This window comes from Nomascus leucogenys, chromosome X (assembly GCF_006542625.1).
Source record: "Nomascus leucogenys isolate Asia chromosome X, Asia_NLE_v1, whole genome shotgun sequence".
In the NCBI taxonomy this organism is placed as follows: Eukaryota; Metazoa; Chordata; class Mammalia; order Primates; family Hylobatidae; genus Nomascus; species Nomascus leucogenys.
In genome coordinates this window covers 37,492,563-37,518,230 of record NC_044406.1, presented here as the reverse complement: position 1 = coordinate 37,518,230, position 25,668 = coordinate 37,492,563, and the positions used below count along the sequence as shown (strand labels likewise).

General features: G+C 50.2%; 1 protein-coding gene across 1 annotated transcript in view; it reads right to left on the bottom strand.

Moving 5' to 3' along the window:
• The window catches only part of FGD1 (FYVE, RhoGEF and PH domain containing 1), a 50,766-nt gene extending 30,059 nt beyond the window's left edge, over positions 1-20,707 (bottom strand). Inside the window, exon 1 of the mRNA XM_003276312.3 lies at positions 19,604-20,707. Within this exon, the coding sequence (XP_003276360.1) occupies positions 19,604-19,910 (307 nt within the window). The 5' untranslated portion in view covers positions 19,911-20,707. The remainder of the gene's footprint in view (positions 1-19,603) is intronic.
• Positions 20,708-25,668: the final 4,961 nt, after the last annotated feature.

Sequence of the window (25,668 nt, the reverse complement as noted above, 5' to 3'; positions counted from 1 at the left end):
GCTCTCCAAGGGGAAGCTGGAAAAGAGGGGAACCAGGAGGGGCAGGGTGGACCCAATGGCTTCAGAAAGTTACAAACTGCAGTGTAGCTAGTGAGAGGGACACCCCTCAACCCTGTCCACAGGGAGTTGAACAGGGGTCCAGTTTAGGAGCCTAGGCCTGGCCAAGAACCAGGCTAGGTTTCACTGAGCGGGGGAAGGTTCAAGATCCCTCCCTCTCGTTTCAGAACTCCCTCTCCCTTGTCTCTCTGCCTACATTTCCCTGTCTCCTATTTTCCCTCAGTGGCCTCCTTGGCTCCTCCAAGTCTTGCTCCCTCCAGGTGGCTGAATGAACTTTCTTACAGTCCAGCTCAGATCATGCCACTTACTTGCACAAGAACCTTCTATAACTCCCCACTGTCCATGGGAAGATAGAAACTTCTCAGCTAGGCCGGGTGCGGTGGCTCACGCCTTTATTCCAATCCTTTGGGAGGCTGAGGTAGGTGGATCACCTGAGGTTGGGAGTTTGAGACCAGCCTGACCAACGTGGAGAAACCCGATCTCTACTAAAAGTACAAAATTAGCTGGGCGTGGTGGCGCATGCTTCTAATACCAGCTACTGGGAGGCTGAGGCAGGAGAATCGCTTGAACCCAGGAGACGGAGGTTGCGGTAAGCTGAGATCGCACCATTGCACTCCAGCCTGGGCAACAAGAGCGAAACTCTGTCTCAAAAAAAAAAAAAAAAACACCAAAAAAAGAAACTTCTCAGCTAGCTCTCAGTGGCCCCTCATGACCATGCTGAACTCTATGGCTTTCCTTGGCTGAGTTTGGTCTCCAGAATATTTTTGAACCTAGTAGACCCTGTGCTTGGGGATGAGAAAATCCCATCCCTGCCCTTGGGGAGCTCCCAGGGTAGGCCCCCCTCCTCCTTCCTAGAAACCACAGCCCTTCCCGCTGCCCCATCCCGTCCCTACCCAGCAAGGTCCTGGATTCATTTTCTCCGGCCCTTTTTTTTTTTTTTAAGACAGGGTATCGCTCTGTTGCTTAGGGTTAAGTACAGTAGTGTGATCAGGTCACTGTAACCTCAAATTCCTGGGCTCAAGTGATCCTCCCATCTCAGCCTCCCAAGTAGCTGGGACTACAGGTACTCACCACCATGCCTGGCTATTTTTTATTTTTTTTGTAGAGATGGGGTCCTTCTTTGTTGCCCAGGCTGGTCTCAAACTCCTGGCTTCAAGAGATCCTCCTGCCTCTGCCTCCAAAAGTGCTGAGATTACAGGCATGAGCCAGTGTGCCCAATTCCAGCCCATTTTTCTTGTGGTTGATAATCCACAACATTATCACACCCACACCCACACCTCCACAACTGACAAGATCCTCCACCAGCACTGCCCCTTCCATCAATGGATTTACAATTCCCCAATGCCCAGTAGAGCAGAGATCACCAAAGAGCCCCCGTCACACACATTTGGTCACACCACCAAATCTTTCTTATTTTTTATTTGTGAGGTGAGGCCTTACTATGTTGCCCAGGCTGGTCTCGAATTCCTGGGCTCAAGCAATCCTCCCGTCTCAGCCTCCCAAGTAGCTGGCACTACAGGTATGTACCACCACACCCCGCCACCAACAAATCTGATAACACTGTGTGGAAATGTACCCAGCCACACACCAACTGTGCATATCCCTCAAAGACCCAGAGAGAGAACCACAGAGCTACTCATGTGTCTGTGTGCACCGTGCTCGGCACAACTGCACACACACAACCACCACTGCCACTCGGACATCTCTTGTCACCTAGGCACCCCAGGAGTGCCAGTGCACTGTGCCAGCTCTGCTGTGGGGATGGGGGTGGGGTGTGCACCCTTCCTGCCCCACTCTCAAACCCCTGCCCCCCCAGGCATTCAGCAGGCCAGAAGGGCAATCTTGACCCTTACCCTCAGGGAGCTCCCAATCTCAAAGACAAAAGATTCTAACTCAGGAAAGGCAAAGAGGGTGAGCCTGTGGGGACTGGGGAAGCTCAGGGGAGGGGAATGGATAGGGTGGCCAGACAAAATACAGGACACTCACTTAGTTAAATTTTTTTTTTTTTTTTTTTGAGACGGAGTTTCGCTCTTGTTACCTAGGCTGGAGTGCAATGGTGCGATCTTGGCTCACTGCAACCTCCAACTCCTGGGTTCAAGCAATTCTCCTGCCTCAGCTTCCCGAATAGCTGAGATTACAGGTGCCTGCCACCAAGCCCAGCTAATTTTTGTATTTTTGTAGAGATGGGGTTTCACCATGTTGGCCAGGCTGGACTCGATCTCCTGACCTCAGGTGATCCACCTACCTCAGCCTCCCAAGGTGCTGTGATTACAGGCGTAAGCCACCATGCCCGGCCACTCAGTTAAATTTGAATTTTAGATAAACAAGGAATGTTTTAGCATAATATGTCTCATGAATGCTTATGCTAAAAATTTCTTAAGCTATACCTAAAAAATGACTTGTTGGGCCGGGCGCAGTGGCTCATGCCTGTAATCCCAGCACTTTAGGAGGCCGAGGTGGGTAGATCACGAGGTCAGGAGTTTGAGACCAGCCTGGCCAACATGGCGAAACCCCATCTCTACTAAAAATACAAAAATTAGCTGGGCATGGTGGCAGGTGCCTGTAATCCCAGCTACTCAGGAGGCTGAGGCAGGAGAATGGCTTGAACCCGGGAAGCGGAGGCTGCAGTGAGCCGAGATCGTGCCACTGCACTCCAGCCTGGGCGACAGAGTGACACCCCGTCTAAAAAAAAAATGACTTATTGTATATCTGAAATTCAAATCTAATTGTATTAAATACTTCTTGAAGGCTAATTCTGGCAACCCTAGTCAGGGAAAGCTTCCAAATGAATGTGGCAGAGCCAGGCCTTCAAGATAGCACCTGGTAGCCAGAGTTCCCCCAGACTCTTGTCCACTTAAGCCTCAAGCAGGCTAGGGACTCTACCCAATTTTTTCTGCAATGGGCATCTGAATGCTCACAACAGTGCCATTATTTCAGGGATGGCCTTGAATCTGGTCTTTTTTTTTTTTTTAAGTCACTAATTTAAAAAACCATGATACTTGACTATTCCCAACAAGGGTGGTGTCATCATGATCACTGATTGGACTGCATGGATTGAACTGCTGCAGCACCTGTATTAGGAACAGCTGGCTTAGGACTTGCACAGACCTCAGTTTAGATCCCAACACTACCTTTTACTAGCTGTGTGGCCCTGGGCAAGTCTCCCCATCTACCTGAGCCTCAGTTTCTTTATCTGGAAAAAAGGACAATAATAGCAGTTCCTTGGTTTGGGGGAGCCTATGGGACAATGAAGGGAAAGAGCACAGTGACCCACCCCCACCCCACCACACACACACAGAGTGATATGGGTTAAACTTGAAAACCAACAGAATCACACATCCACAAAGCCACAAAACTACACACATAGATACAAAAGCCCATGGGCTGTAGGCTACAACCCAACGCGAAACTGTGTATACACTGAGAAACACAAGCAAACTCAGCCAGTGAGAGACACAGAACCCAGCCCCACTCACCAGGACAGATCAGGGCAGGATTCCTATGCGAGGTGGTAGGGCAGTGAAGACAATGGTGCCCTGTCCTCCCCATTCAAATTCAATTCAAAATACAAACAAAAAAAAAACTGTAAAATAAGTGTCAAGAAGTGTAGCTGAGGTTTGAATTTTCCCATGACAACTTATTATTATTGAAATAGGAAAATCCTTGCAAAAATTGTTTCTGGTTGCTGCATACCCCTGCGTGGCAGGTGCCCTGAGCACAGGCTTCTGGGTTTACTGGCAGAGAAAGTCCAGCATCTAGCTGAGTCTGAGGACAAGGGCTCCTTTTGCCCATTCCCACTGGAACTGGACCCTGCATCTCCCCTACCCCTTCCTGGGAATTTCAGCTGCCAAGTTTTCCCCCTCCCCAGCTAGTAGCAGCCCCTCTGGCTTCTCCCAGCTGTAGCCTTGGCTTAATCTCAAGACAGCTATTAGGGCCCCAGGCTGGCCCTTGGCCATTAACTCCCTGGTGTCCTGGGGCAAGTGGCTTCAAAGCTCTGGGCCCCAATTTCCCCATTTGGGGCCCACAGCTATGAAGGATAGCTCTGCAGAGATGCTAAAATGGGGAGAAAACGTGTGTTCTGCTTGTTGTGAGCAATCGGGGAGATCCTAGGGTGAGCAGAAGCCGGCCCCTAGCACGCAGGCCTCCTGACAGCCCAAGCAAACTTCTCCCTACAGCCTTCAAATCTTTTCCTTTCCCGGCTGAGAGGTAGGCTCCCGGGACAGCTGGAATTCCTGGGGGTGGGGTGGGGAAAGGGAACAGAGGGAGTGAAGAACAGCAGAAAGGAAAGTGCCTTTTGGGAAGCCAATTCTGTCAGGAGAAGGGGCATCCCTCCGCTTGACAAAAAAAAAAAAAAAAAAAAAAAAAAGCCATAACTGCCCCACCTCTTCCCACCTGCCCCTTGAATGTGAGCTGCAGGCCAGCTGCCCCACTCCGCCTTCAAGGCCAGACTGCACCCAGGCTGCCTGACCTGGCAGATGTTGTCTCTGAAAGTTCAAACACAAAGCTCGGTCAAGTGTGAAATGTGCAGAAGGAGCTGTTTACAGGAACCCTGTGGGTAGCTCAGGGGTTCCTTCCCTGAAGTCGACTATTCTTCTCAACATAAGGATTCTGCAAAAAAATGGAGGCACTTTCTATAGCGTGAAGACACTTTCAAGAAGTGGGGGCCATTCTGGCAAGTCAGGAGCTTCCTAACTCTTTCGAGTTTCCTGAAGAGCGTTCCATCCTTCAAAATGGAGACACTTTCTGTGAAATGGAGGTCTCTTTGATAAACAGAAGGCCCTTCTGTAAAGGGAAGAAGTTTTTCCAAAAAGAGGAGCCTTCTTCAAAGTGGAGGGACATGCTGTAAAGTGAGGAGAGTTCTCTAAAGGCCCTTTTGTAAAATGGATGGCCTGTTTGTAACCAAAGGACTCCTAAGGATCATGACAAAACAGAAGACTGTTAAATAGGAGAACTCCTTTTTGTAAAGTGAGGCCCCTTCTGTAAAGAGAAGGATGTTTCTGTAAAGTGCAGACCCTAGTATAAAGTAAGGAACTTTCTGTAGAGTGGGACAGTCTAAGGCCATAGGGAATGGTGGGGACTGGGTTAAACTGGAAAGCACATGCCTAACCTGAAGGAGAAGCAGCAGCTTCTCCCCTCCACCCAGGTGTCACCTTGCAGTAATACGGCCCTGTATTGTCAGGTCTTCCAATATTTCAAGGGAATCCAGAAATCCAGATTTTTCTTCTTCTTCTTTTTTTTTTTTAGACAGAGTCTTACTCTGTTGCCCAGGCTGGAGTGCAGTGGCGCAATCTCAGCTCAGTGCTACCTCTGTCTCCCGGGTTCAAGTGATTCTCCAGTCTCAGCCTCCCGAGTAGCTGGGATTACAGGTGCACGCCACTACATCTGCCTAATTTTTGTATTTTTAGTAGAGACGAGGTTTCACCACGTTGGCCAGGCTGGTCTTGAACTCCTGACCTCAGGTGATTCACCCGCCTCGGCCTCCCAAAGTGCTGGGATTACAGGCATGAGCCACTGTGCCTGGCCAGGAAATCCAGGTTTTTCATGTGAAATCCCTTAATTTTAAAAACTGTGGGCACGCCAAATGAAACTTGTGAGTCAAATTCAACTTGTGGGCCATCATGTTGCACTATCTGAGTTAGATGATCCTGAAGGCTCATTCTACCCCTGCTGTTTATGCCTTGCCCTATCTCACATGCTCTTGCCCTTGACTAGAAGCCTTTCAGGTCCTATCTCCCACTCCCCGGAAGGGCCCAGTTTCCTCTGTGTCTGAGCAGGCTCAGGGAGCTGGCCCATGCATTACTTGTCAGAAGTTCCCTGAATTGGAATCTGCCTTTTGTTCTGTCTGACCCGGTTTACCTTCTGCCCTGTGCAGGATGCCTAAAGAAGAGAGAGCAGGAGATTGTAAGAACATGCAGAAATCTCTGGAACTCAAGCTGTTCACTTTTTAGTAGAGGATATAAGATATGAGGATTCAACTGCTGAACACCAACCCTGGGCCAGGTGTTGTGTTGATGCTATCTCGTATGGCATCCTCCTAATGATCCGGTGAGCTATTACCCATTTTACAGATGAGGAAACTGACGCACAGAGAGGCAAAATAATTTGCCTGAGGACAGCTAAAAGTGGTTGAGCTGGGACCAGATCCCAAGAGTCACAGAGCACATCTTCAGTGACTGCTGAGTTGGGAAAGAAATCACATTTGGAGGGGGGAGGAGAGAAGACTTCCTAAATGAGGTGGTTTTTAGTTGCGCCATCCAGGATGGGGTGTGTTTTTTTTAGGTATAGATGGACTGAGAATGGTTCTGCAGACAAGGGAAGAAGAGTGAGCAAAAGTGTGGATATTGGGTGGGGAGATATGGGTGAAGCATATATTTGAAGCACGTAATGTCATGGGTTTGCAAGAAGGCTCCACAGCAGGAAGAAGGATCAGGAAAGGCCAAAAGATACAAGCAAGCAGACACCCCCTTCCCTACACCACACCACCACCATAGACCTATAGGGGGCATGCAGAGACAGACGCAGGCACAGGAATAGACACAGGACACGTCCACAAGATCTAAGGAGACCCACGCGCAGAAACATCTAGAAACTCCCACATGCTTAGTGCCAAGGTGACATACAACCAGGCACAGAGGAGCACGTAACACATACAGACCCAGAGACACACATGGATCTATATGCAAACACTCAGATGGCCATATAGAAACAAGAACATTAAGACACACACACAAAACAGATCCACGGGGACAAAGAAGGCGCGCGCGCACACACACACACACACACACACACACACACACACACAAACCAAGCAGCCACATAAGAGCACAAGCAGCCCATCCCTCTTCCAGTTGCTTGATTACTGTGAGGGCCTGGCCACCTCCTCCCTGCTTCTCTGGACTAGAGGCCAGAGGATAGGGGGCGGTAGCTCCACCCCCGCCCAACTCCCTCCCCCCGCCCCGGGAGGAGCTGGGGACATCAGAGGACAGGAAGGGAAGGGAGTGGAGCTGCAGCTGGGAGCACTGGGAGCAGTAATTACCAGATGCTGGGGCTGCCACGCTGGCTGAGATTCCCCTTCCCGTGAGGCAAAGCCGCTAGGGGGATGGTCCCTCTGACCCTTGCCTCAACCCCAGGGACCCCAACACCCACCCATCTCCCTTCTCATTCACCAGAGGCCTGGCCAAATCTGAGAGTTGGAGACACAGAGGGATTATGAGGGGAAAAGACAGATGATAAGAGAAAGACACTGGGACAAACACAAGGAGGGAGAGGACAGGAAGACCACAGAGACCCAGAGATGGACATAGAGGGAGATGGACAAAAGGAAGGGACAAGTCAGAAGGGAGACAGAGACAGGTCCACACAGGGCATGGCAGTCAGCAAGGGATACAGGCCCAGGCAGAGGGGCAGGGACAAAAAGGGCAGGGCAGGGACAAAAAGGGCAGGCCAGGGCCATCTGTTGAACATGGTGACAATGTGCCATGCCAAGGGCTGGGGATGGATCTGTGGCATTGAATCCTTACAACATCCCTAGAAGGTGGGAATGACAACCCCATTTTCCAGATGAGAAAACCGAGGCTCAGAGGGGTGAGGTGACTTGCCCAAGGTCACATGACACTTTAGAAAGTGGCAGACCTGGGTCTCGGGGGCTCTCTCTGCTCCCAGCCCCTGCCAGAGTCAGGGAGGCCCAAACACAGATCCCTGAGGGAATTCTCCAGAGAGAGAAGCAGTCAGCAAGCCTGGGAGATGCTCCCTAAGAGATGCGGTGAAAGTGACCCCAGCCTTCCCTGCCCCTCCCACACCCGCGCGGTGGGGGAGGGGCTGTGTCTACACCTGGAATGCATTAGGTAGGGGGGCCCCCCAGCCTAGGGGAGCAGGGGAGGAGCTGGAGGGGGAGCAGGGAAGGCAAAGGCGAAGGCGAAGGCGAAGGCAAAGGCGGTGGTGCGGGCGGTGGCAGCCCAGGCCTAGCAGGCCCCGGGCGGGCAGAAGGGCTTCTATGCCAGCTGCAGCTCCCAGAGGCCAGCCCTGCCAGTACCGCCTTTCCCGCTTTCCACAGGCGCCTTCCCTCCGCGATTTAACCCTTTCCCTGCAGGGGCCATGGGGAAGCGCCAAGGAGGGCTCTTCCTTCTTAGTCTCAGCTACATACCTGTGCCCCTCACCCACCTGCCCTTACTCTGGGACCCAGATAGGCATATCTGATGCCAACTGGGTGCTGTCACCTAGATGTCCTGTCTTCAGGCTCCTCAGCCTCAGCACATCGTGATCGACACTCCTACCCCAGCCCCGGTCTGCTTCTCCTCCTGCCTTCCCCATCGCAGGAAGGACAACTGCATCCGCCCAGCTGCCCAAGTTCTAGGTTTCTTCCTCTCCCTCAACCCACATGTCCAGCCAGGCCCCAAGTCCTTCAGATGCACCGTGGTCAGTTGCTTTAGAATCCCTATGCTTCACTCCCCCTCCAGCCCCCTAACTGGTTTCCCTCCCATCTTCCGGGCCTCTACGAGGCATTCTCTACACCACTGCCAGCTTTTGGAAAACACAGTCCCCTGCAATCCCTTCAGCCTTGTGAAGGGCTCCCTTTGCCTTCAGGCGTGAAACTCCTGAGCACAGCGACAAGGAAGGCCTAGCTCAGGAACATTTCCCCGCCCCATGATCCAGCTACAATGGCCGTTTGTCTGTTCCTCGAAAGTGCTCTCTTCCGCCTAGGGCTTTGGCACATGTTGTTCCCATGACCCGAGCTGCTAGTCTGCTTCTCCCTACCTCTGGACTCCTATTTATCCTTCAGGTCTCAACTCAAATATCTCCTTTGCCCTGTCCACCCACTCCCCCCACCCTCATGTGTTCTTGCAGCATCTGCGCTTGGAATTGCTTGTAGTGTGTCTTTCCTGCTAGATATCAGCTCCACGAGGACAGGGATAGTGACTGTCTTATTGCCTACCTGGCACCTAAGCACAGGGCCTAGCACATAGTAGGCACTCAACAGGTACATGTTAAATAAAGAAATGCCCCCTTGCTCCCCTCTTTCACTCTCCCTTCCCCTGTCCCCTATTTGCTCACCAAGTATTATTTACTGATGCCACAATGACCAGGTCTGTGATACTACAAATAGGGAAACTAAGACCCTGAGAGGGGAAGGGAGGCCTGGAGGAACAGTGAACCAATAGCAGAGCCAGGAGTGCTGAGGCTCCCTCGGCTACTGCCCTGCAGCCTTGTCTCAGGAGCTGTGTGTGTTTTCAGACACCATTTGGAGGTGTCACACCTTCCAGGTCCAAGGAACTGGGCACCAGAGCCCAGAGAGGCTGGACTCATTGCTCCAAAGATGTTTGCTCTCTCCAGATGAGGGAACTGAACTCTGTGGTGCTAGCCAATGGCAGACTGCATTTCCTGCCCTCATTCCAGACAGGTCCTAGCCCCACCCAGCCAGCGTCTGGCCAGCTCCACATCTGCCTAAGGCATTTAGCTAACTGGCCCCCAGAAAGCCATGGCTTGGGTTTGTCTGGGGCATTGTTAGCTGCCATTCCACTCTCCCTTGAGGAAGCAGGCAGCCCCATCTGGGCCCTCCCCCAGGGACAGAGGGGCCTGAAAGGGCCAAGAGCAGACTGCCAACCATCTGCAATTTGGAAGCTTCTATTCTTTTAGTCTTGTCTGGGGAAGTCCTTTTCCCAGCTACCCAGAGTCTTTACATTTTGTTGTGTTTGTTTGGAAGGCCCTAGTGGACTAGGAACCAAATCTGGTTCTTTCCCCAGACTCTCCCCTGGAATCTCAAACTACTGCTCTGCAAAACTCCCCAGCAGACCCCACTGCCTCCTCCTGTCCCAAGCCCTCTCTTCTCCTTTCCATAAGCACACCCCCTCTCTGGCCTCTCAGGATGCCCTCAACAGAGAGAACACTGAGGGAACCACACAAATTTACTTTACCAATGTTTGATTTGCTTTTCAGAAGTACTCCTCCCTCAATACTTTGCAATAGCCAGCTACCCTAGGTGTACGTGAAATGGGTCTCAGCTTCATGCAAATATGTTTATTTATTTATTATTTTTTGAGACAGAGTCTCACTTTGTCACCCAGGCTGAAGTGCAGTGGCACAATCATACTTCACTGCAGCCTCGAACTCCTGGGCACAAGTGATCCTTCCACCTCAGCCTCTCAAGTAGCTGTGACTACAGGCATACACCACCATGCCCTGCTAATTTAAAAATATTTTTTGTAGAGACAGGGTCTCACTATGTAGCCCAGGCTGGTCATGAACTCCTGCCCTTAAGCAATCCTCCCCCATCAGCCTCCGAAAGTGCTGGGATTACAGGTGTGAGGCACCATGCCTGGCTTCAAATATGCTTTTTTTTTTTTGAGACGTAGTCTCGCTCTGTTGCCAGACTGGAGTGCAGTGGCAAGATCTCGGCTCACTGCAACTTCCACCTCCCGGGTTCAAGCAATTCTCCTGCCTCAGTCTCCTGAGTAGCTGGGACTACAGGCGTGCAGCACCACGCCTGGCTAATTTTTGTATTTTTAGTAGAGACGGGGTTTCACCATGTTGGCCAGGATGGTCTCAATCGCTTGACCTCGTGATCCACCCGCCTCGGCCTCCCAAAGTGCTGGGATTACAGGCGTGAGCCACCGTGCCCGGCAAATATACTTTATTTTATTTTAGTTATTTTATTTTTTTGAGACAGAGTCTCGCTCTGTCACCCAGGCTGGAGTGCAGTGGCACAATCTCGACTCACTGCAACCTCTGCCTCCTGGGTTCAAGCAATTCTTCTGCCTCAGCCTCCTGAGTAGCTGGGATTACAGGCGTGTGCCACCATACCTGGATTATTTTTTTTTTCTTTGAGACGGAGTCTTGCTCTGTCACCAGACTGGAGTGCAGTGGCACGATCTTGGCTCACGGCAACCTCCGCCTCCCGGGTTCAAGTGATTCTCCTGCCTCAGCCTCCCGAGTAGCTGGGACTACAGGCACGCACCACCACGCCCAGCTAATTTTTGTATTTTTAGTAGAGACAGGGTTTCACCATGTTGGCCAGGATGGTCTCGATCTCTTGACCTTGTGATCCACCTACCTTGGCCTCCCAAAGTGCCATGCGCCTGGCTGATTTCTGTATTTTTAGTAGAGACAACATTACGCCATGTTGGCCAGGCTAGTTTCAAACTCCTGGCCTCAAGTGATCCACCCGCCTTGGCCTCCCAAAGTGCTAGGATTACTGGCGTGAGCCACTGTGCCCGGTCGATTTTATTTTTTAAGACACAGTCTTGGCCCGGCACAGTGACTCATGCCTGTAATCTCAGCACTTTGGGAGGCCAAGGCAGGAGGATCACAAGGTCAGGAGTTCAAGACAAGCTTGGCCAACATGGTGAAACCCTGTCTCTACTAAAAATACAAAAATTAGCTGGGCATGGTGGCGTGCGCCTGTAATCCCAGCTACTGGGAAGACTGAGGCAGGAGAATTGCTTGAACGGGGACCCGGCCGGTGGAGGTTGCAGTGAGCCGAGATTGCCACTGTACTCCAGGCTGGGTGACAGAGCAAGACTCCGTCAAAAAACAAAAACAAAGAAAACAACAACAAAAAAACCACAGTCTCGCTCTGTCATCCAGGCTGGAGCACAGTGGTGCGATCTCGGCTCACTGCAACCTCTGCCTCCCGGGGTCAAGTGATTCTTGTGCCTCAGCCTCCTGAGCAGCTGAGATTACAGGTGTGAGCCACCGTGCCCAGCCCTCAAATATGCTTTAAAAACGGCTGGGTCTCAGCTTCATGAAAATATACTTTAAAAACTGCTTTCCCCTGAAAAAAGGCATTTCTATGGCAAAGTTCCAGCAGGTACTGAATAAGTCATCGGAGTGTGACCCTGCCAACCTTACTGTCTGTCTTCAAGGATAGGACTGGGTCCCAGATCTATACATGGTACGTGCTGGTGGTGAAAACTCCCAAACATCACTGGCCCAGGCCTCTTTCCTGAGCTTTCCAATCTTACGTCCAAATGCCTGCTTGCGAGATGACACAAACAAATGGGAAAACATTCCATGCTCATGGATAGGAAGACTCAATATTGTTCAAATGGCCATACTGTCCAAAGCAATTTACAGATTCAATGCTATTCCTATCAAACTACCAATGACATTCTTCACAGAATTTTAAAAAACTATTTAAAAATTAATATAGAACCAAAAGTGTCCAAATAGCCAAGGCAATCCTAAGTAAAAAGAACAAAGCCAGCTGGGCATGGTGGCTCAAGCTTATAATCCCAGCACTTTGGGAGGCCGAGGCGGGCGGATCACCTGAGGTCTGGAGTTCGAGACCAGTCTGGCCAACATGGAGAAACCATGTCTCTACTAAAAATACAAAAATTAGCCAGGCATGGTGGCGGGCGCCTGTAATCCCAGCTACTCAGGAGGCTGAGACAGGAGAATCACTTGAGCCCAGGAGGCAGAGGTTGCAGTGAGCCGAGATCATGCCACTGCACTCCAGCCTGGGCGACAGAGTGACACTCCGTCTGAAAACAAAACAAAACAAAACAAAAACAAAAAAAAAAAACAAAAAAAAAAAACCCAAACCACGGTGGCTCACGCCTGTAATCCTAGCACTTTGGGAGGCCGAGGTGGGCAGATCACTAGGTCAGGAGTTCAAGACCAGCCTGGCCAACGTGGTGAAATCCCGTCTCTACTAAAAATACAAAAATTAGCTGGGCACAGTGGCGTGTGCCTGTAATCAGAGGCTGAGGCAGGAGAATTGCTTGAACCGGGACCCGGAAGGGGGAGGTTGCAGTGAGCCAAGATCATGCCACTGCACTTCAGCCTGGGCTACACAGTGAGACTCAGTCACAAAAAAAAAAAAAAAAAAAAGCCGGGTGCAGTGGCTCATGCCTGTAATCCCAGCACTTTGGGAGGCCGAGGCGGGTGGATCACGAGGTCAGGAGATCGAGACCACCCTGGCTAACACGGTGAAACCCCGTCTCTACTAAAATACAAAAAATTAGCTGGGCGTGGTGGCGGGCGCCTGTAGTTCCAGCTACTCGGGAGACTGAGGCAGGAGAATTGCTTGAACCCGGGAGGCGGAGCTTGCAGTGAGCCGAGATTGCGCCACTGCACTCCAGCCTGGGCGACAGAGCGAGACTCCGTCTCAACAACAACAACAAAACAAAAACAACAACAAAAAACAAAACCAGAGGCATCACACTACCGACTTTAAACTATACTTACAAGGCTACAGTAACCAAAACAGCATGGTACTGGACAAAAACAGATACACAGACCAATGGAACAGAATAGAGAGCCCAGAAATAAGGCAGCACACCTACAACCATCTAATCTCTGACAGAGTTGACAAAAGAAGCAATGGGGAAAGGACTCCCTAGTCAATAAATGGTGCTGAGATAACTGGCTAGCCACATGCAGAAGACTGAAACTGGACCCCTTCCTTACACCATATACTAAAATCAACTCAAGATGGATTAAAGACTTACATGTAAAACCTAAAACTATAAAAACCCTGGAAGACAACCTAGGAAATACCATTTTGGACATAGGACCTGGCAAAGACTTCATAATGAAGGCACTAAAAGCAATTGCAACAAAAACAAAAATTGACAGATGGGACCTAATTAAATGAAAGAACTTCTGCACAGCAAAAGAAACTATCAACAGAGTAAACAACCTACAGAATGGGAGAAAATATTTGCAAACTATGCATCTGACAAAGGTCCAATATCCAGAATCTATAAGGAACTTAAATCAACAAGCAATAAACAATCCCATTAAAAAGGGGGCAAAGGACTTGAACAGACACTTTTCAAAAGAAGACATACATGTGGCCAATAAGCATATGAAAAAAATGCTCAACATCAGCCAGGAGTGGTGGCTCACGCCTATAATCCTAGCACTTTGGGAGGCCGAGGCGGTTGGATCACCTGAGGTCTGGAGTTCGAGGCCAGCCTCGCCAACATGGCGAAACCCCGTCTCTACTAAAAATACAAAAATCAGCTGGGTGTGGTGCTAAGCATCTGTAATCTCAGCTACTTGGGAGGCTGAGGTGGGAGAATTGCTTCAACCTGGGAGGCGGAGGTTGCAGTGAGCTGAGATAGAGCCACTGCACTCCAGCCTGGGTGACAGAGAAAAAAAAAAAAGATAAAACGCTCAACATCACTAATCATTAGAGAAATGCAAATCAAAACCACAATGAGATACCATTTCACACCAGCCGGAATGGCTATTACTAAAAAGTCAAAAAATAACACGCCAGGTTGCAGAGAAAAGGAAATGCTTATACACTGCTGGTGGGAATATAAATTAGTTCAGCCATTGTGGAAAGCAGTTTGGTAATTTTTCAAATAACTCAAGCAGAATTACCATTCAACTCAGTAATCTCATTATTGGGTATATACTCAAAGGAGTATAAATCGTTCTGCCATAAAGACACATGCATATGTATGTTCATCACAGTGCTATTCACAATATCAAAGACAGGGAATTAACGCAAATGCCCATCAACAGTAGACTGGACAAAGAAAATGTGTTATGTATACACCATGGAATACTATGCAGCCATAAAAAAGAATGAGATCATGTCCTTTGCAGAAACATGGATGGACCTAGAGGCCATTATCCTTAGCAAACTAAGGCAGGAACAGAAAACCAAATACTGCATGTTCTCACTTATAAATGGGAGCTAAACATTGAGTACATATGGACACAAAGAAACAAAAAGCAGACACCGGGGCCTATTTGAGGGTGGAGGGAGGGAGGAGGGTAAGGATCAAAAAACTACCTATCGGGTACTATGCTCATTACCTGGGTGGTGAAATAATCTGTATACCAAATCCCCCTGACATGCAGTTTACCCATATAACAAACTTGCACATATACCCCCGAACCTAAAATAAAAGTTTTTAAAAAAAGATTATGGTAAATCCATACAATGGCATATTATTATGCAGTCATTAAAATGTTGTTCAAAAAAAAAATGTTCATGAAGAGTTTTTAATGATGTTGGAAAAATACATACATTAAATGGAAAAGCATGATATAAAGTTGAACATATAGTATGATTTCAATTATGTAAAATATACATCAATATGTAAAAAAAGATCTAGCAGAAAACAGACCAAAATATTAAAAGTGATCATCCTGGGTAGTAAAAAACAAAAATGAACCAAACCCACAAATGCCTGCTGGCCATCTTCACCTGCATGTACCCCCAGGCATTTCGAATTCAACTTGTCTCAAACGTGATTCACTATCTTCCCTCAAACCTCCTCCCTCTCTTGTATATAGATGGCCCCACCAACATCCACCAGGTCACTGTAATTGGTTTCAGAAAACAACATGGAGCAATCTGGACTTTGCCTTCTGTCTCAGCCTCTACATCCAAGCTACTACCAAGGCCATCACTCCTAACCCAAGCTATCACCTCTCTCTGGGAAAACTGCAACACTCACTTGCCTGTCTCCCTGCTTCCACTCTTGCACCCCTTCCATCCATTCTCCCCATGCAGCTAGGGAGAGTTTCCAAACATCCCCATCTGAGCATGTCATTCTCGTTAATAAACCCTTCGATGGTTTCTCTTCACCCTCAGAAGAAAGTTCCTTGTCAGCCTTGTCACTCCACTCCTCCCAATACCAGCCCTATTCCCCCGTGCCCTGTGTCTTGCTGCCTTTGCTCCCACTGAACCTCTTACCTGAATTGTCCTCCATGTTCTTCTCTAGCTCTACAACCCTTTATTGACACCCCTCTAGAGCCCTTCCTTAGGGCCAGACCCTGCACTGGGCACTGATGATGCCAGGGTTTCCTCTGCCTAGAGTCCCAGAATGGCAACTGCCTTCCAATTTGAACTGCCAAATGGCAGCCATTCACGAGAGCTGAGAATAAGGGTAAACTGAGGCAGCCAGTGTTTGTGTGTATGAGGGTGGGAGGTTGCCTCTCCCTTTGTGTTTAATCCCGTGCCTCCATTTGCGGTTGGGAGTGAGTTGACAGAAGCCCACATGGGGCTCTGGGGAAAGGGCCTTAGATGGGGAGGCCGATGTATTCTCCTGGCCCTAATGATGCTGACTCACTGTAGGACCATGGCTAAAAAAAATCACTACCTCTCTGAGCCTCCCTCACTGCCCCATCTGGAAAACGGGCTTAACTAGCGGTTCCCACTCTAGGCTGTGCATCACAATCACCTAAGGAGCTTTTGAAAATAGGTTCCTTGGTTGTCAACCCCAAGATTCTGGCACTCTGAGGTGGAGTGTGGAATCACATTTCTTTTTAAGGTCAACAAGAGATTCTGATGCTCACTCAGTTTGGGAAACCCAGAACGAGACAGTATCTAGGGTCTTTTCTAGCTCCAATTTTTACTCTTGGAGACTCTGAAGATACCTCAGGATCCAAAAGAGAAAGAGTCAGCCCCTCCTCTTGCCCCCCTCAACTGGCTCAGTTTCCCCCATTACCCGCAAAACGGCTCTAACATCAGGTGCAACTCCTTTGACTTAGCTAGGGTCAGACACCAATATCCCCACAATCCCCGCATCTGGAAGGACATTCTAGGCCTCAACCCTGAGGAATAGAGCAGCCATCTCTGCAAACCCCTGCAAGCAAACCGCTTTCTGACTCTCTCACACCCTTCTCTGGCATTTCACTGGGTTTTCCCAGTGATCCAACGAGGACTTCGGTTTAATCAACCTGGAAAATGGGCATAATAACAACTGTCCCTTTCCCCACCAAGAGGCAGACAGGATCACTAAAAGAGAAAGCACTTTGAAGCAATTCAAGGCTGTTCACATGGCTAAGATACAATTATTATTTTTAAAAGCCTCCCCCCACCCCCAGGCACTGAGCCCTAAAGATGGTGATTCAATAAAGGTCTCAGCAGCGTTAGGGAGGAAGTCAGCAGGCACAGGGAAATCTTAACGTGGACCAGCATGTTTCAGCCCTTTAATTGAAGCTCAGGAAACCCTCTCTGTCTCTCTCTTACACACACACACCCTACAACCACTAACCCTGCCCTCTTAGGGCCAATTATAGGCTAGTCCCGTGGAGAGAGAAGCCAAGTCACTTGTGCCTACCCCTGGGCCGGCTGGGCAGTGGGGGAGGCGGCCTCTCACAACCCATGCTGCAGTGAATCACATGGCCCGGCACCCGCCTAGTCAGGGCCTGAGTAATTCCTCCGCCTCTTCTTCAGAAGGTTTTTCTCTTATTTTTTAACTTAATTTTATTTTTTTAAACTCCTGGTTGCTGAGGATTTATACCATGCTGCAGGCTTTACAACCATTAACTCATAGACTCCTCATTACATTCTCTAGATGAAGAAACTGAGGTTCAGAGAAGGGAAGTCACTCACCCAGGGTCACAAAGTGAATGTTAGAATAGGAGGTCAGGTCCTTCTCTGACACTTGTCTTATTCCTAATCCCCATCTTGAATCAAAAAGAAAAAGAAAAAGAAAAAAAGACACCCACTATGCAATTACAGAGGCAGGGACTTCGTTGGGGAAAAGGATCCTGGGAACTCTGTGTTGCTTTTTTGGGGAGGAGGAGAGTGGCTTAGGAAGGGTATTATGATTTGTAATTTGAATGAATTGGTGGATTGGGAAGGCATACTCAGAATCATCACCATGTATTGATCACAGAGGCCAGAGACTGGGGGTCTAGACATTGCCCAGCTACTGACTTTCAGATCAAGAGTATCCAGAGGGAAGGAATTTAGTGTCCTTCTTTTAGGCAATAGTTACTGAGGGCTTACTATGTGCTTCTTTAGTATCTGTTTAGGCATTTATTTAATGAGGATTTCTTGAACACCTACTCTGTGTTAGGCACTGCGCTAGTTGCTGGGGATACAACAGTGAGCAAAAGAGATATAATCGCCTTGCCCCCATGGAGCTCACATTCTAGTGAAGGAAGATAGGCAATAAACGAGTAGACACATACAATAAGATAATTTCAGATTGTACTAAGTGCAAGGATGGAAGCACACTCAGTCTCTGATGGAGACTCACAAGTGGCCCTACGTAAAGAGGTTAGGGACGGTCTCTTGGAAGAGGTGACATTTGACCTGAGATATGCAAGACGAGGAGCAAGCCAGGTGGAGGGCTAGGGGAAGAGCTTCCAGCCAGAAGGAAAAGCCAATGCAAAAGTCCTGGGGTGGGAGTGCCTGTGGCCTGTTTTGGCATCTGCAAAAAGGAACGGGCTTTACACAGTGTCAAGGGGAGTTTGGAAAGCCAGCAGAAGTAACATGCAGGCCAGGGCGTTAAGGGCCTGTTGCCAGCTGGATATCTTCAGTCCACACTGAGGGAGCCCCCTGAAATCTCCCAGAGGTTCCATGACTAGCCCAAGGTCATGACGGCAGCAAAAGGCACATCCTGCCCATGCTTTATACTTCACTACTGCTACCTGGTGCAAGGCCATGGTCCCAGAGATCTGTGGAGCCTGAGGTGTGAACCCGGGAGCCCCCAAGGGCTTAACAACTCCTTCAGTCCCAGTGGAAGGCAGGGCAGATGTGCGCTGCTCTTCTTCTGTGGCTCCTGGGCTCAGGCCCGTATGAGAATGTCCCCAGACGGGGAAGGTCCTGCTGCGCTCCTCAGACACTCAGGTCTGTGTAGCACAAAGGCAGTAGTCTGTGGCCTCAGCCCGACTTAGAGCTGCTCCACCTTTTCGAATCCAAGAAACCATCCTGATTTCACATCACAACCAACCTCGTTGCCCTGCAGCCTGCTACAACTGGCTTCTGCCTCTGTTGGCTTTTCTGCTGTCTCCCTACCTATCAGCCCCTCCAGCCTTCTCCTCTAGCCTGACTCCCAAGGCCCACCTTCTACTCCTTCCTTCCCTTGTTCTCCCGCCACACACACCTGGCAAAATCCCAACCTTGGATCAATCCACCATCTTTCTTTTTTTTTTTTTCCGCTCATACTCCAGGGCTGCTGAATAGTACAGGAGAAAATCACATAAGCAGAAGGCTTGGCATTACTTTCATGGTCTCCAGCCTCAGTTTGGGGAAGCAGAAAGACCACAGACTTTGGACACAAATAGATCTGGTTTGAATCGTGGCTCCATACTAGCTGTGTGACCTTGGGCGAGTTGCTTAACTTCTCTGAGCTTCAGTTTCCTTCCCTACAAAATGGGACTAATGGTATCTACTTCATGAGGGTTCCTGAAGCTGAAATGAAAATCCATGTAAAGCACCCAGTCCAGTGCCTGGTACAATGTAGGCGCTTGGCAAATGGAAGGCTCCTTTTTTCCTTCTGTTCTCCAAACTAAACCCTGGTTTCCCCAACCAAATATCCGTTGCTGCCTTGCAATCCTCCCTCTTTTTCTCGCGAGTGCTCCCTCTCCCATTAGCCTCAGCAGGCAGACGAGAAGGGGGTTGGAGAGGTTGAGGGGCACAAGGGACAGAGAGAGGAGATGGGGACAGAGGTTGAAAGGACTGGACACAAGGCCAAGGGACGTGGGGAGGGGGAGGGGGTTGAGGGAACCCAAAGGGCCGAGGTAAGCGAGCCTGTCCCGAGGTGGGGCTTAGAGGGCTTGAGAACAAGAACCCGCTCCCAGTACCAGGCCCGTGGCCCGGGCTCCCATGCTCTCTCAGTCACTCACTCACCAGGCCGAGGCTGCGAGCCCTCCAGGTGGTAAGAGAAGCGCAGGGCCCGGTGGTGCTGTGGACTGGGACCGCAGGGCAAGACCCGGTGGCCCGGAGCAGCGCCCAGGCTGGTGTCCGAGGGTCCGACAAACTGGGGATCCAGTGGGCCGCCAAGAGCCGAACCTGAGCCCCTGCGCGCCAGCAGTCCGGGTTCCGAGGCTCCAGGGTCCGAGTCGGCACAGGCCGGCGGAGCGGCGCCCGGCGGGTTCGCGGCCGGGTGTTCGGGCTCCGAAGGCCCGGCGCCCCCCGGGGCTCGGTGGCCATGCATGGTCCGGGCCTGGGCGCGGGGCCCGAGCTCCCCGCTTGGCTCCAGCTCCTGGGGCGGAGGCGCGGGCGGAGGAGGCCCGGCGCCCGGCGGAGCAGCGGCCTCAGGATCGGGGGGCGGGGCTGCGGGCTCAGCCCCACTGCGGAGACTCAAGCCCCCAGCCCGGGCCCGGGCCAGCAGCCGTGGCAGCGGTGGCAGTAGCAGCAGCAGCCGCGGCCACCGCCGCTGCCGTGCCAGGCATCGCCGGCCCCGGCCCCGGCCCCGCGCGGGGAGTGGGCTCGGCGGGGCCGGGGGCCCGCTGGGGAGCGCTGTCTATGCGGCTGCGGTTGCGCGAGGGTTGGAGGGCTACGCTCGGCGGGGACTCTCCCGTGGACTGCGAGCCACTTCCGTGGCCCCGGGGCGAGAAGTCGGTCGGATCCAAGTGCGGGGTCTCTTCTTTCTCCCCGAATGGGAATAGATCTGGGCTCTCCTGGCTGGTTGGAAAGCGTTCTTCCTCCCGCCGCAGCCGAGGCCGGGGGCGGAGGAGAGGGGAGGGGAGAGGAGGGGAGGAAAGAGAGAACGGCGGTGGCCGGGGGCGCGCGTGTGCGCTGCGCTTGGGCTGCGGGGCTCGCCTTCAGCCAGTCGTCCCAGACGATGCTCCAGCCGCGGGGGCAGGAGAACGGCCTGGGCCGGGCTCCACCGTCCTCCCCAGCTTCAGCCTGGGTCTCGGCGGCGGCGGGCGGGAAGGAGCCCTGGGAAGGGGGGTGGGGAGGCGGGAGCCTCGCAGAGGCAGCCGCAGCCACAGCGGCGCTGGGACCCAGTTACCGGGGCCCCGCCCCCTCGCCCGGGATTTGCGCCTGACCACGCCCCCTCGCTCGGGCCCGCCTCACTTCTCGCTGCTGCCGCTCTCAAGGCCCTACTGCCCCTTAAAAAAATCCCCCTCAGCCTGCTTTCCCCACAGGCAAGTCTCCGGGCTCAACCCCCTCCCCCCATATCTGCCCTTCCATCCCATCTCAGGTCTTCCCCCCTCTGCTTGCCCTTCACTCTCTTTTCCAAAAGCCTTTCCGCATGTTCCCGAGTGTTCCTAGGGCTTGGCTCATAGAGGACCTGTCTCTGATTCTCCTTCACTCTGCTCAGACCAGATATCATGGTCCCTTACTTAGTCACTTTCTTAAATACCCTCAGTTCCCTGATTTGTCGCATCCGCCTGGCAACATCCCAATCTTGAATCGGTCCAACTGTCCGCCTTTTCCATGCCTGCGCCCAGGCAGCTAAACATTGCTGGAGAAAACTATTAACTTCACAGATTTGTGCCACTATAAACTCATGGTTCCCAGCTTCTACTAGGCCCTCAGTTTTGACCCACAACCCTACTAGTCAGCTCTCCCTCCGTTCTCCACAGTGGCCATTTCAAACCTTCTCCTTTCGCCTCAAACGCCAACTGCTCCATCTGCCCTGTAACCCTCAGCAAATAACCTGACTTACTGCAGAGAGTAAACAGAAGCCACCGCAGAGGAAGCTCTTGACTTTTTGCTACGAAGCCTAGGAATTTGTCCTTGCTCCTTCCCAACAGCATCTAAACATAGACCTCTTCCATCTAAAAACAAATAAACAATTACCAAGAATTCTGCATCTCCAACCACCTCCTTCTCTTCTCTTCTACAAACTTCTCAAAAGAGTTGCCTACACCCAACTGTCTTCATTTTCCCACCTCCCACTTATCTTTCAACCCACTCCAATCTGCCTCCACTACTTGCTTGAAACTGCTCTCTCTCATCGGGGTCTGCCATGAAACATCTCACCACATCCCACAGAATCTTTTCTTTTCTTTTTTTCTTTTTTTTTGAGACAGAGTCTCACTCTGTCGCCCAGGCTGGAATGCAGCGGCCTCCTGGGTTCAAGCGATTCTCCTGCCTCAGCCTCCCGAGTAGCTGGGATTACAGGTGCCCCCCACTACGCCCAGCTAATTTTTTGTATTTTTAGTAGAGACGAGGTTTCACCATATTGACCAGGGTTGTCTCGAACTCCTAACCTTGTAATCCCAAAGTGCTGGGATTACAGGCGTGAGCCACCGCGCCTAGCCCCCATAGAATCTTTTCAGAGATTATCCTACTTGGTTTCTTGATAGCATTTGGCACTGTTGACCACTCCCTCCTCCTTAAACCACTTCCATGACACTGCACTTTCCTTGATTTTCTTCTACTTCCTTAGTAATTCTTTTTTACTTTCCAGGCTCCTCTTTGTCCAACCCTTTATGCTGGTGCTCTTTAGGGCTTTGGCCTGAGCGCTCTTGTCCTCTCTCTACATACGGTTTTTTTTTTCTTTCTTTCTTTCTGAGACAGTCTTGCTCTGTCGCCCAGGCTGGAGTGCAGTGGCACGATCTAGGCTCACTGCAACTTCCGCCTACCAGGTTCAAGCTATTCTTCTGCCTCAGCTTCCCAAGTAGCTAACATTAGAGGCATGCACCACCACGCCCGAATAATTTTTGTATTTTTAGTAGAGATGGGATTTCGCCATATTGGCCAGGCAGGTCTCCAACCACTGACCTCAAGTGATCCACTTGAGGAAAGAGAAGCCTCAGATTACAGGCCGCTCTTTTCTTTATCTCATTTGCTCCCATGGCTTCAATGATCATCTTTGCTGATGACTCCCAAATCGATACCTCAAAACCAGATATTTCTCCTGACCCATGCATTCAACTGGTTATTAGGCAGCTCTACCTGAATATCCCAGAGACACCTAAAACCTCAGCTTCTTCTCAACTCAAGGCATCCTCCTTCCAACCTGTTTGTCCTTCTTTGTGTCTTACCTTAGTGAATGACCCCAGTCAAAGCAGAAACCTGGGTTAAACCCTTAATTCTTTTCTCTCCTCCATCCCCCGTGCAGTCACCAATTCCCATCATTTTGACCTCCTACCAAATCTATTTATGTAGTCTCTACATTTCTGGGGTCACTACCCTGGTTTAGACCAGAACCATTTCTAACCTGCAATACTGTCACAGCCTCCCTATTTCAGTCTTGTTCTCTGGAATCTATTCTCTACACTATAGGCAGTGTATATCTTTTGAAAACATAAATAAGGCCGGGTGCGGTGGCTCACACCTGTAATACCAGCACTTTGGGAAGCTGAGGCGGGCGGATCACTTCAGGTCAGGAGTTCGAGATCAGCCTGGCCAAGATGGTGAAACCCCATCTCTACCAAAAATACAAAAATTAGCCGGGTGTGGGGGCGGATGCCTGTAATCCCAGCTACTCGGGAGGCTGAGGCAGAGAATTGCTTGAACCCGGGAGGCAGAGGTTGCAGTGAGCCAAGATCGTGCTGCTTCCAGCCTGGGCGACAGAGCAAGACTCGTCTCAAAAAAAAAAAAATTATAAATATAAATAAATAATTAAATAAAAGTTAAATCAAATTATATCACTCCCATGTTTAGGACCCTTCAGTGAGTCTCTACTGGCTCAAAAGGAAACCCACCTTCCTTAACAGGAAAGGTTAAACGGCCCTTCATGATCTGTGCCCCTGCCAGCCTTTCCATGCTGAAATTCTTAGACTATTCCTTAGTCTCTCTAGCCTCCAAGTTTTTGCATATGCTATTCTCACTGAGTGAAACTTTCTCTGCATCTCCCCAATTCCACTTCATTTGTTCTTCAGATCTCAGCTCATTCAACGGATGTCTTTTGAACACAAACTATGGGCCAGGCACCATGTGATGCACTAGCTATGCAGCAGTGAATAAGACAGACATGAACAAGACAATGGTGAAAAAACTGTCCTCAGAGTTCACTGGCTGGTACTGGGGAGGATGTGAAATAAGCACATAATTACAACACATAAACACACATAATTACAAATTGTGATAAGGTTATAAAGGGACAGAACAGGGTGATAGGAAAGAGAATAACGGGTGTGTGTGTGTGTGGGGGGTGATTTAGCCTGAGGGGTCAAGCAAGGGCTGCTATTTAAGCTGAGCCCTGAAGGAGTGGGAGTTGGCAGATGAGTGGACACAAAAGTGCTCCAGGCAAAGGATACAGCAAGTGGGAAGGCCCTGGGGGGAAAGAGAAATGGCCTATTTAGGAGCTATAGAAGGCTAATATGGCTAAAGCATAGTGCTTGGAAGGCAAGAGGGGTGGGATATGAGATTCAAAAGGTAGGCAGGAGCTAGATTATGCAGGGCTTTTTAGGCCATGTTAAGAAGAATGGGTTTTATTCTACAAGCAATGAAAAGATATTGAAGCAGTGCTTTTAAACGTGGGTCAGACTGGAGAAGGTACTGAAATCAATTTAAGAATAGAAAATATAAGAATGGGCTGGGCATGGTGGCTCACGCCTGTAATCCCAGCACTTTGGGAGGCCGAGGTGGGTGGATCACCTGAGGTCAGGAGTTTGAGGCCAGCCTGACCAATATGTTGAAATCCTGTCTACTAAAAATACAAAAATTAGCCGGGTGTGGTGGAGCGTGCCTGTAATCCCAGCTACTCGAGTGGCTGAGGCAGGAGAATGGCTTGAACCCGGGAGATGGAGGTTGCAGTGAGGCGAGATCACGCTACTGCACTCCAGCCTGGGCGACAGAGCGAGACTCCATCTCACACACACAACAAATAAATAAATTAATTAATTAATAAAAAGAGTGTATCATAGGATCATGTAGGAAGGGTAAATATGTTTCATGAAACGCTTCAGTTTGTATCATATGTGAACTGGATCCAGAGGAAATAGTATCGCTTTTGCAGATACCTCACATCCCCGAAATGCTGAAATACACATTGAAAGGTTTTAAGCTTGAGATTCACAGGGTATATTTAACATTTTACAAAGATGACTTTGGTTGCTCTAGATTGAATTGCAGGTGGACAAGATTAGGAACCTACTGCAGCCAGAGATGACGGTGAGGTGACTAAGGAGGTGGCAGTGGAGATGGAGAGAGGCAGACCGATTTGAGAGATATTTAGAATTGAGAAGGCTTGGTGTGAAGGCTTGGGAGAATGAGGGGCACAGGGGAATCAAGGATGACTCCAAGGGATCTGGTGATGGTAGGCCAGTCACTCACTGAGATGAGGAAGATAGAAAGAGGAACGGATTTTCAGGGGAAGATCAAGAGTTCAGTTTTGGATATGCTAAGCTGGACATGCCCTTGAGACATCCAAGTGGAGAAGTCAAGTAGATAGTGGTATATACATCCCAGGGGAGAAGTCTGTTTCAGATATAAGTGAGAGTTGTCAGCATAGAGATGGCATAAAAGTCAAGAGTAGAAAAAAATCACCCTGAAACAGTAAAGACTGAGAAAGGAAGAGGATCCATGACTGAGCTTTGAGGAACTTCAACTTTACAGGTTGAGTGAAGGAGCAGGAGTTGGCAGAGACTGAAAAAGAAGTAAAGAGCTCCGGGCGCCGTGGCTCACGCCTGTAATCCCAGCACTTTGGGAGGCCGAGGCAGGTGGATCACGAGGTTAGGAGATCGAGACCATCCTGGCTAACTCAGTGAAACCCCACCTCTACTAAAAATACAAAAAATTAGCCGGGCTTGGTGGCGGACGCCTGTAGTCCCAGCTACTTGGGAGGCTGAGGCAGGAGAATGGCGTGAACCCAGGAGGTGAAGCTTGCAGTGAGCCGAGATCACGCCACTGCATTCCAGCCTGGGCGACAGAGTGAGATTCCATCTCAAAAAAATCTTTAAAAAGGCCGGGCGCGGTGGTTCACGCCTGTAATCCCAGCACTTTGGGAGGCCAAGGTGGGCGGATCACGAGGTCAGGAGATCGAGACCATCCTGGCTAACACCCTGAAACCC